Here is a 12,321-nt window from a genome sequence, read left to right on the forward strand (position 1 = left end):
CAGTGCGCTGAACCTTTTTTCTTCAATGGTTTGTGATCTTCACTGGTGTCCATGGATTACATGAAATCTTTCCACCTTTATCCACCTTCGTCATGGTAGGGAGAACACGTCAATGCAAGGGTGGGGTCATCTAAGAGAGCACAAGGGTTAACCAGAAAGTCGTCAGTTTAATGTCAACCATTGCTGTCTCTTATTAAAAACAAGGGGAAAAGCTTCCACCTCAATTAAATTCGTATTGAAGGCTTGCAACAATATTAACAAACTTGAAAATATTTAGATTTGGTTGTTTTTGAGCTTCTGATTTGAAACTGATGTAATCTTTATGTCCAAACGTGACTAAAATACTCAATGGTCATTTGTTTTAATGCTGTATTAGTGTAATACTAGACATGCTGAATGGGTTCCTCTGGCATATTGTCTCACTACAAAAACCAAACCTTCTCTGAAGAGCATCCTACTCAGATGAAAGCATCTTTTTTTTTAAAACAAACTTTTCTTTTCTGAGTCCTGCTGGGCTGGGCAGTTATGAGAGTCAAGTGCAGACTTAAAACTTTATAATGTCCTTTTTATTATGATATAAATAAGCATTTTAAGTTTTTGTGAACTTGTATGTAAAGGAGAAAAGAAAGTCAGGGAAATCTAATCCGAATGTTTCTTACATTTGTAAATACAAATGGGATGTTATTATTCACGTCATATATTCATTGAGAAATCATGTGAGAGCTGTGAAGACCAATGCTGTGCAAAGATGTTCAAAATCTCTCAAAACAAAATAAAATGAAAGAAAGCCTATGAAAAACAAGTAAAAAAACAACCGATTTCATTGAAAATAAAACATACTGTTTTTGTGTGTCCCTGATAAAACAGTGGATAACAAGAATAAGTTGTTGCCAAATAAAGTGTAAAACTTTCATTACAAAACAAGAACATTTGCTAGGACTTAAAAATCTAGGCACTTGCTTAAAAAACTTGCACAAAATGCTCCTAATTTCACAAGCCCATCAAGTGTGTAGATGAAACAACGAAAAGAAGGTGGGAGATGCTGTGAGGGAGGGAAAGTGATGCAGGCATGGAGAGGTGGCAGAGGTTGGAGCACGAGGAGGAAAGGAAGAGGTGTGAAAGTGAGGGGGGGGCAGACGGACAAACAGTAGGTATGGATGCAAACGATAACAGCGAGGTAAAGAGGGGATGGGGGTGAGAAAACAGGAACAGTGAGCGAGGGGGAGGCTGAAGAGGAGGCTGAAGAGAAGGAGAAGGAGGAGAGGGAGGGTGTTAATCAGAGTTCAGAATGTACTGTGCTTTAGATTTGTCTGTAAATGTCATCGACTGTGCTTGAGTTACATACAACGCGTTCACCCAAGTCACTGGCAGGCACACACACACGTCTATAATAATGCACAGGAAACTAACAGGCACAAGAGAAGCCAGTAGTCCACAAAGCAAGAAATCACTCAGCCTGAGCCGGTTATTCAGTTGTTTTTCATCTTTCCCTCTCTTCATCCTCATCTCTTCTTCCGTTTGAAGAGTATAGGGGACACTCAAGTGCTCTTCACCTAAATCAGAGATGCAGACACCAGAAAACAGATAAACATCTGTGTGTTAGATGAATGCTAAAACACTGAGAAACATAACAACAGAAAAAAGGGAGATTCTGACATTTTTTTGTTCCCAGCTGATTGCCCTGTTGAGAGTGGCAGCGTGGGAAAATGTCCCCCTGCTCTGTATATGTGGTCTTCCTGCCTCCAAAGAAGACAGAACAAGACAGCAGTTTAACAAAAGGTTTGTCATCCAATTAAATGGTTCTCTTTGGGTTCGGTTTCTTATCAGGCAGAGCAGAGTTGGCTTCCTGTGCCTGTCAAAGAATGGGCAGGGAAGAGAGGAGAAATCCTGTTTGTAAATCACAGCGCAGAGACGCTGTCGCTGTCAGGGGACTCTGTTTACTTTGTTTTACCACCACTGTCTTATCCTGTTGACACGGCAAGGCAGTGGTGTGTATCGCTGATGCAACAGTGCGGTCAAAAACACACATTCAACCTCCATCCTGTGCACCTGGTACCAGTTTACAAGTAAGCAAAAGAAGAAGAAAAAAGGAGATGCACTTCACCTCTCTCGTTTGATGCCTCACAATTTGCTATCTGCTCAGGGTGGAAGCAGAAGGTCAGCATGCTTGTGGGGATAGGAAACAGCGTGACACCTGTCCTAATCGTACAGGCCACACTGCATCTCTGATCAAGAAAAGATTTTTAAATGACACAGATATTTCTGTGGTTCGGGTATATCTTTTATGCACACAAACTAGGAGTGTAACAATTCATTTGAATAACAATTCGATTCATATCACAATTTGTGGTTGAAGATACAATTCCCAGTCTACAATGGTTCATTTAAAACGATACTATTTGAAACGATTCAGTGACCTAAATTGATCCAGGACATCTTTAGCCAATAATGTAACCAGTGAGACTCAGACATAAATACCTGGGTACTGAACATTGCAGGTGAAGTTTTCCAGATTCTTTGTATTTCTTGCAAGATAATCAAGTGTAAATTAAATCTGTGTACAAACAAACAAGTAAACAAGAATTAATTGCAAATCCATTCACATTTTAGTTTCATAAAGTTCAGCTCAATGTTGATTTTCCACACCAACCATATAGGGAACCATTTGAACATTCTACCACACTGCATGGTCACATGTCTTTGCAAAATTCAAAGTGTTTCCACACATTGGACTGGACTGATGGACTGATGATTTTTTGCTGCCATCATGTATGTGTTGTCCACTGTGGAGCAACTTTGTCAATTTTATGTTAGTAAAATAAACTTACCGTACCTCAATCCAACTGGTATTTTCCAATATTGATTATAATCATATTTTTTTTTTTCATTTTGAAATGATTTCATTTTGGTACAGGTCAATTTAGTTTTATTAATTGCCTTAGATTGATCTGAATGGATCGTCGGGGTATAAATCAAATCATTGATAATTCAATTAATCGCTACACCCCTAACATGAACTATGAAGTAAACTGTGTTTAGCGGGTTGTGAAAAGAGAGCGCTAGTTTATTAGATTTACCCAAAAATGAAAAGTGAGTTTACATGACATTTAGGAGTAAAAGGAGAGAAGAATGTGTGTTGAAAGAGGTACATCAATATATATCAATTTACATCAGAAGCCTTTTATATTTTTAGGGTAGCTCATGTTCACTTACTAGAAAACACTAAAATCTACATAAAGTGTATCATTTACTTATGTTTTGAAGAGAAGTGGTTAGAAATGATCTGATATCCAATTATTTTGATATCAGATCATTTCTAACCATTTCTCTTAAAAAAACACAAGTAAATGATACACTTTATGTAGATTTTAGTGTTTTCTAGTAAGTGAACATGAGCTACCCTAAAAAACAACAACAACAACAACAAAACCCAGTAAGTGTCCAGGGAATAATGATTGAATCTGCTTTTGAACATAGAGTTAAGAAGTTGCTCAATTCAAAAATATGCAGCGGGAATGAGTTCACGTTTCCTGTTCCATGTTATTCATCTTTACCTGATGACTTTACGTGATTCTGAAAGCTTAACTTCTGTAATTATCTTAATCTGAAAAGCTCTAATTATCTCTGACTGACGTAAATGCCCACTGGGAACCAAGCCGCGCTCGCGCCCCTCTCGGTTCGTGGGATTCGGATGTGATGTCAGCACGGCAGCGCGCTCTCAACGGTTTCCTCGGCAACGCCGCGTGCGGCATTGACGCCAGCTTCGGAGCCCGGCTCGTGGTAAATGGGCGTGACTCACCATCGTTAGCCCCCACCCTCCCTTGTCTGCCGTCAGTGGGGGCGGGGCTTCAATCGAGAGAGCGAACGAAACACGACACCAGAGGACGGAGGCAGGGGGGTGGGGGTGAGGAGTCGCGTTGAGTGGTGTGAGAGTGAGTGGAGGGACTAAAAAGTCCGTGAAGAAACAGAGGCGACTCTCCAACCTTCATTTCTGTCAAAGAATTCACGGAGCTTTGCGGCGGAGAGATGCCAAACAGCGAAGAAGATGCAGCGGAGACGGAGTAAACCACTGGCGGGCAGTTAGCGAAAGAACTTGGGAGAGGACAGAGACTCAGAGAGAGAGGGCATTACGGCTGCCTCCAATCGGGACGGCGGACCGTTTCCCCCCGCAAGTTGAGCAGATTCAAACTCCACGACTTACGGGAGGACAAACTGGTTCTTGGAGGCAAAGCGAGTCTTGTTTTTATGTTTTTGTTTTAGTGGTTTGCTCCAGAGTGTAGAGAGCGCGCGGCAGCTCGACAGGAGAGTCGCCAGAGCGGTAGCTACATTTAGGGAAAAAAAAGTTCTGCCGTGTGTCTTCACCTAGTTTTCCAGAGCGAGAGGAAGAGGCCGAGCGACTGACTTCTTCCCAAAAGCGACTTCGTGGAATTCTTCCAGCTTAGTTTTCCCACTTCTGCCCTGCTGAACACCTCAAGGAGAAAGAATGAAAACACCTGGAGACACTGGTACGTTATTTATTCTACGAGTTCCCCCATGACCATTTCATCCATTGTCCTCGTTGTTTACTTGGTGTCGGGGTGGGTAAAAGGACCCAAATCGCCTGAACTAGCAACACCAATCAAACCTGTTGATTACAAGTTTGCCCTCCCGACTACGCAGGCGCGCTTGGTTTCGCTTGATAAAGTAATGGAAATCTGGTGCAGGTTTAGTACAGTACACCGGTTCAAGAGGAAGTGGTTTCACTACAATACAGTTTGTCAGAGACAACTTTTTTCAACCCCAGCTAACTTTTAGAGATCTTTCAAATTAAAAGTGTTGGAGAAATTTAGCATCTGATTGCCTTGAAACCTGGATCTAGTTAAGTAAAGACTCAGGAAGCTGTTATTACCCCACTAACTGTATATGTTTGTGTGTGGTACTTCGCCTGTCAGCATATTTAGGTAAGGTGGGGGGGGGATTCCCAGCAGTCAGCTGAGGTTTGTGCGTCTCTTTGTTTAATTCCTGAAATGCTTGCATAAGTTTGTTCTTGCTCCCCTCTTTTGAAGCCAGTGCAAATTTTTCTCCACAAAAGAGGAAGTGGAAGTGCCATCCTGTATGCTATGTGTGCACTTTTTAATGCTCGCCTGTCATGGTTTTTACAGTGCCGCTTGTTTAAATTTACTGCATCTAGATCCCATGCAGTGCAGCAAACGTGCACACATGCTCGTTTTCCTACAAGAACACAATGTGATAACTTTTGAAGGCAGTTACTGGTAAGCATCTGGCACAGCGCCATGTGTGTAAGCGTGACTACTGACAAACCGGGCAGGACCTTTTCCACTTGGGACGATCCCCTCCCCCAACCATTCCCTCCTGACTCCCGCTGCACCCAGCCCGGGCTCGTTGGCCCTCCACATTCCTGCACACACACTCGCACCCTGCAGCAGCCTGGAGGAGGCTGCTGTGACACCACACCACATCCCAACACTGCTCGCTCTTTTACAAGCAACTCTGTGTTTGTGTGGCTGCAGACAGCCGAGGCCTTTTCTTGGAAAACCCTTAAAACGGGTCGGTTGTAGCGTTTGATGCATGTGGTAACAATACAGCTTAAAGCAATTTGTGATGCAAAAAAAAGACACCTTCCAACAGAGAAATTTTGTTGTGTGCTCTTTTGAAATATTATATATTTATATATATATATATATATATATATATATATATATATATATATATATATATATATATATATATATATATATATACACACATATATATATATACACATATATATATATATATATACACATATATATATACACATATATATATTAAAGTTTTTGTAAATGCTGCCTGTTAGAATAGATTTAACCCGGAATCATCATTTATGAAAAGAACTGTCTTAGATTGGTGCTTTTTGACTAGTGCAAAACGGATTGATCTGTGGTGTTGCCTTGATCTTTCAGATCTTCAGCTGGTATCCGCTTTTGTACATGAAAGAAGCTTTAACCAATCTGTATTTTCATAGTTTAGAGTAGACTAAAGACTTTTGCAGACGTTTGTGCATCCGCAATTGGAAAAAAAAGTACTTATTCCTTCCTGGAATCTATAACATAGGATTATATCTCGTGTTAAGCTGCTGGATTTTGCATCATTTGTCAGCAGTTTAGCAATGTTGATTTTCATAGCATCTATTTTTTCCCAAGAAAAAAACTGTTAAAATTTCCCCATGCAAGTAAAAAAAAGTCATAAAAATATGAACATCTGCTTACCAGGCAGTATTGAAGGTCATCTGTCAACTTTGCAATATGGATGTATTTTCATCTGTTTAGCTGGACATCCTTGTTCTGCAGAACAATGTGCCATGCTTAAAATATTATTTAGGATACACTTGGAGGGTGTTATCTCATCTACACCTACATGGCCACATGTGAGCCATACACGGATTATGCTCTGTCTATTAAAACTTCCAGAGACACAATAACCAATCAGGACTCTGTGGTGCTGTTTTTAAAAGCTTTTATTTCCCCCCACCAGCCTTTAGGGGGAACACTTCTTTTTCCTGCTACCATCAATTTTTTTTCGGGGAGGATAAAGACTGGTGCGTGTCTTTGTGTGATGGAATTGCATAGTGGGACTCATGGCTGTAGAGTGGCCATTGTGTGTGCGCATGTGTGTGTGTAGAGTGTGGGACAATGGTGGGAGTGGGGCAGGGCCAGGGTCTGATTGTGTGTATACTTGTGGGGCCAGGGACCTCTCATTGTGGAAATAATAGTGCAGAGTAGCTCATAGTTTGATGGTGTTTTTGACACATGAAGAGACCCCACTTCTGTATGTGTCTGAAAGGAAGGAGATTAAGTGTAAGAGAGAGTGTGGTGAAAGAAAAAGTGAAGTTCATTTAGCCGTTTAGGGTGTTCTTTATCAAAATTTTAATATTTGTTTTTTTAAAATTCTCCATATTTGTAGAGGGTGACTATCTTGCCTCAACATTTACCCAAAGAACACACATTGCTTTGACTGATTAAGAAGAAAATATACTTCTTTTTTCACCGTGTGGCTTTATGCATTTTATTACTTGCATGTGGTTTTCAGTTTCAGCAAGTAGAAGAGATAAGTCCAGTGATTAGTCTTATCTGTGAAAGCTCTACTGATGCCCTTTGCAGAACCACTACCATGTACCAGTATAGTTTAACAACAAGGTTTATAGGACAATGTCCTGCTGTGATCAGAATTCGGAGACTTACTGAAAGCCTTTAACAGATAATGTTTTCCAGAACTGGGTTATCTACCGTCTGACAACACTCCCAATTTTAGCGCGATGCCAAGACTGTGATAGTTTGTGGATATCAGCTGTTTTGAGTAAATGTAAAGATAGTAATCCAACTTTGGTGAGAAAAAAAATATTGGAAAAGACAGTGTCCTTTAGTTGTGTATTTTAAGTATCAATAAAACTATTACTTTTCAACAGTGGCAGTACAGGTGATTGTTTCTTGTCTGAAGCTTTCTATACAAATCCGGCAAAATGACTTCTGGTTGGAAGGTGGGTTATGGTTGTAGAAATGTCTGTATTTATACAAGAATGTGACCAAAGGGAAGTGTGTGCTCATCCAGCCAACACTGATGGGCCTCCCCATCATTAGTCCTGCATTGTCCTTGACCCGAGGGACCACAGCCAGTAAGGCAGCAATACCCTTGACAGCCCAGATGCTTTTTGACTGCTCTCCAGCACTGTTCTTCCCATGCACACTCCTGCCCACACTCATCAGAGACCTGTATGCTGACCCCAGAACTGCCAATTCACTCCTGAAATTTATCAGTAATTTAGCTACTATTGATCAGTTATTATTGAAACCAAAAAAAATTGTAAAATGGTTTTTAGATTGATTACCCGACATGAAAAGTAAATGTGGCTTCAGCGTACCGGAGTATTCCTCTGGTGTGACAAAATCTTGGTCTAACTCAATAAAATTGGTTGTAAGCAGCACAACCCGCATCAGTTTTATTCGCTTTAGTTCAGGCATGTTGATGGTGAGTCAGCTTGACTGAATTGGATGCATTGTTGACTGATAACTTTAACACTTTTGAAGAATATGTGTATGACTACACTCTTGCACGCACTTCTGCTGCTGTTGCTTTTTATTGGAATTCTTGGACCTCCCACATTCCTGCTTAGAAGGTTAATAGTTGCCGGCTGTGTTGGATTAAATGCGAGGGGAAAACAAAACAGTTACTATCTCCTAAAAGAATTTTGTACTTTTTTGCATAAGTACATATATTTAAGATGGAATATTTTCCAGTTTTTCACAAGGATAAAAAGCCAAACTTTCAGCTATAAAATGAAAAAGCAGTTTTTGTTTTGTTTACAAAACAAACCGAATAAATGTATCCCACAAACAGCACGATGCACATCTTTCATAGGAACCACCTGCCCACACGCAAGAGAAATTTTAAAAATGAGTATCAAAATTCCTGTTGTGAATGCAAGGGGGTGTATATGAAGTACCTTTCATTGTTTAGCAGCTGTTTGGGCATGCATGTGTATTGAAATACAATACGGGGAGTTTACAGAACTTCACTGTTGATTCTTCATGATGGGTGACTCAGTGAAAGGCGTGGAATGGCATGTTGTTGTAAAACAATATAAATTGTGTATGAGCAGGAGGCAGATTTCTCTGGGTGAGCAACTCTGTAAAGGTATTACCTGCGAACAAAGCTTTTGAGTCTGCTCTTGTAGGTGTACCTAACAGCTTCTTGACGATGGTGGCGCCAGTGAAACTGATCAGAGTCTGACGACATGCGTGTGCGCACACACGTGCACACGCACGTGTAAAGATCAGGTAACTCTATTCCTGTGGTCTGCCCAGTTGAGAGGTTTTATTTTGGATCTGTCTGACACTATGTCTTTTTCTTTAGGTAAGACTGTCACCTTGCTACCTTTTTAGAATACAATCAGGGTGTAAAATATCATAACACCACTTAAGGTTAAGTTAAGTTGATTGCTAATAAAGTCACCTTGTCCTTTATGCTTTGGATTTGTCACCACAACTGCTCTAATCACACAAACGTCCAGAGTTTCCTCTGTGGATGGTGCTGCACTGGTTCCCATGTTTTTTAATGGTAGGGCTTGGCCCGAGTGGTGCTGTAACCTATACTCTTAATCTTCTCAGATTAATCTCAATAATACTGGTCATGCTGAGGGCATCCTTACAGTAAGGGTTTAGCTAACTACTAATGCACGTACAATCAGGGGCTAACAAAAAAACTGATAATATTTTAAGGAGATGTATTGATACCATGAAGTCCATTTTATAAGATGTTTGCTTTTATTTCTTTATATGTCAAAAAATGGTAGAGTCCCAATTTTTTTTTTTTTCAAAAGGAAAAACAAGAGAATAAAATACATTACCTTGTTTCCTGCAGTACTAGGGCTCTGAATACATTTTTTTTAACTGGTTGCACCGCTGCACCTAACTTTTTACTTAGGTGCACCAGCACACAAGTTTTTTTCAACCACATAGCCTGTTACCCAGCACTTAAAAAAACTTATACAAGTTTTGTGATTAGTATAGAGCATATCCAGAATCTCTTCATAGGTATGTCCTGAATTAAATTATTCTTTGACAGCAATAGTTTTGTTTGGGTTAGCAGTAACAATTAAGGATTTTGGTTTAAAGTGCTTCATGTCTAAAACTGTCAAAATGATGGACAAACGTCCTCATCCAATCAGCGATGTCCCATAATACCTATTTTTTCCTGGTTCTTCTCTGTGTCATTTTGATTTCTAAAAAATTACTTTTTGTTTTCTGAAATTTTTCATTTTGTTATTTTGTTTTTTGTTCTTTTTCTTTTTTTTTTTGTGGAAATAGTTATAGTTTTGTTTTGATTTCTAAAACTTTATGGTGTTTTGTTTATTTTCTTTGTTTTTTTTAATTGTCGTGATCTTTTTGATGTTTTTGTGTTGAGTGATTTGTTTATGTGATTTAAACTTCAGGACCTTCGTAGTTAAACCTATAACACCAATAATGTAATAATAACACAGGTTTTTTTTTTTCATATCGTAAATCTTAAACCATTTATGCGATCACTGTGAATCAGCTAATTCCAACGGAGAGTAAAGAGTCTTTTCTCACTGGATTTGCACCGTTTATCAGCGTATACTGCAGCTCTATGTTAGTAATGTGTTGCATATCGGTGCAAATTATTATGTAACCACTACACAATTGCAGGGTGCTGCCTACCAATGCAAAGCTGCTTTTCTCCGCTTCCGAATTACTTTAAATGTGTTAACGGTTGGAAAGTTACAGTATACAAAAGACTGTTAACCCTGGAGCCCAAGCTCTAATGTCAAAGAATTAAAAAAAAACTTTTTTCATCCGCTCCAACTGCCGCTCTGGCCCAAACTAAACGGCTCGGATGTACATTCTCATAAACAAAAACAATAAATCCTATTTGAGGTCTGTTACACCTGCACACAAATACAGGAACGATACTTTCAGAGTCGCAGAGATTATGCTTTTCTCCCAAACAACAGAATGTATGGGCGCACCAGTCCCACCATGGAACCAAATTGGTCGCACTCTAGAGCTCTGAGTACTGTTAAAGTCAATGGCAATACCCATATTTGGTATGCTCTATCAAGGCTTTACACTCCATGTACAGTGAAGTCTCTTTTGCAATGGCTTGTGTAATAGAACTGTAAATACCTTTGACCTCAATGAGTTGATGCTAAATTGTACCTTCTAAGTCTTTAGTAACTTCTTTATCTTGTGTTGTGTTGTTAAATATTCTAGCTAGATTAGCATCCAGGAATTCACCATGAGGTCCTGTAAAGGATTTTCCCACTTGCTTCAAAAATGTCATGTGTCTAGAAATAATTGTTCACTCTCACGTTTTATTCTAATATGGAAATCCTCCATTGGCATTAAAGGAGCTGGATCAAAATCTTTGTCTAATTTTAAGTGAAGCATCAAGTCATTGACCGGTTCATTGTAAATGATCTGGCAAAGGTCAGCTCCCCTTCCCCGTCTTAGGCTTTACAGAGGTGTTGAGTGGAGCTACTAACCTCTCTCTAACCTCGAAAGTCCAGTGCATTCAGCAGACACTCCCCACAGAAAGACAGCAGTGTTTGAATATTTCCTCTGGCTATTTTTATCTGGGAATCTGCCTCTGCGTTGGATCCAGGGAAAAGCGGGTAGAGGGCAAATATGTAATCTAATTTTGGATGATGGGAAGTCACTGAAAGGATTTGTACGACACTTGCCGCATTGATATTTGGTAGCGTTTCTCTGTGGTTGGCTGTTCGGTCTTGAAATGCTGTCTGGCGCCAAGTTAAAGTTTCTCCCATCACCCCCCCCCCTTCTCTCATCCTTCCCTTCCCCCTACCTTTTCTCCCTTTTCCTAACTTCTCTTTTCCTTCTTTCCTTCACTCCATGCAAGGAATGCGACATCATGCTTTGAGTGTTTGCCCAACTAGCACTCATGTCTTCTACTGCACCAGCTCTCTTGTCTCTTACTGTGTCCCTTTTCCATCCTGTTCTCTTTTGGCATAATAGTTTATTTCAAACTTTAAGTAAACTAAGATCATTTTATACCATTGAAAAATGTTATGCCATGGGTAAAAATTGTAGCTGACAAAGCTTAGACGAACATGCTTCTTAAGTCACATTTTATGCATTTGTAAATATCTGTTTAACACAAATAGATCTCTTCCTAGCCATTCTTCATTTCAACAGTTAGAAATTGCCTTAATTATAGCTAAACTGTCTGCAAGCGTTAACAGACAAATGTTAATTAAGTGCTAACAGGATCACACTCAGTCCAGTAAACCAAACTTTGTTTGTGTGTGTATCTGTCAGGGGGAAAAAGATAAGTGAAAAAGGACATCCTCTGTCCTTTATCAGTCATGACTGCTTGATCTAATTTAGCCTTTGTGGACAACCCCATACTTGAGGCACTGTCTGCATGATTCAAGCCCAAACCCACTGTCTCAGACAAAATTGAGCCAATAATTGCCAATCTACCTCGTGGTAGAATCAAAGCTGACGCTGAATGCTGCTCTTTGCCAAGACTTCTGACTCGCCAGCCAGATGGGGCCATTTTGTAAACTAAGTTTGTGTGCACGCGTGTTTTAATTTCAAACAGACTCCTCTGTTTGTCTGCACACAGATGCACATGTCCCTGTAGGGGGAGTGAAACCTTTTTAAGGATCAATTGACTCCCCTATCCCATCCCCCCCCCCCCCCCTTTCACCATCATCTCTGTCACCAATCTATGGACTAATACTCCAGTGGCAGCTCCTCTTTCATTAGCTATCTCTTTTCTCTTGCCTCACCTCACACAATCAAT

At 40.0% G+C, this 12,321-nt stretch overlaps 1 protein-coding gene across 1 annotated transcript in view; it reads left to right on the top strand.

Annotated features, from left to right (window-relative positions):
• Positions 1-3,762: 3,762 nt before the first annotated feature.
• Positions 3,763-12,321, top strand: part of LOC101173812 (ETS domain-containing transcription factor ERF) — a 48,151-nt gene continuing 39,592 nt past the window's right edge. Inside the window, exon 1 of the mRNA XM_023964445.1 lies at positions 3,763-4,505. Within this exon, the coding sequence (XP_023820213.1) occupies positions 4,484-4,505 (22 nt within the window). The 5' untranslated portion in view covers positions 3,763-4,483. The remainder of the gene's footprint in view (positions 4,506-12,321) is intronic.

Source organism: Oryzias latipes, chromosome 16 (genome assembly GCF_002234675.1).
Source record: "Oryzias latipes chromosome 16, ASM223467v1".
NCBI lineage: Eukaryota > Metazoa > Chordata > Actinopteri > Beloniformes > Adrianichthyidae > Oryzias > Oryzias latipes.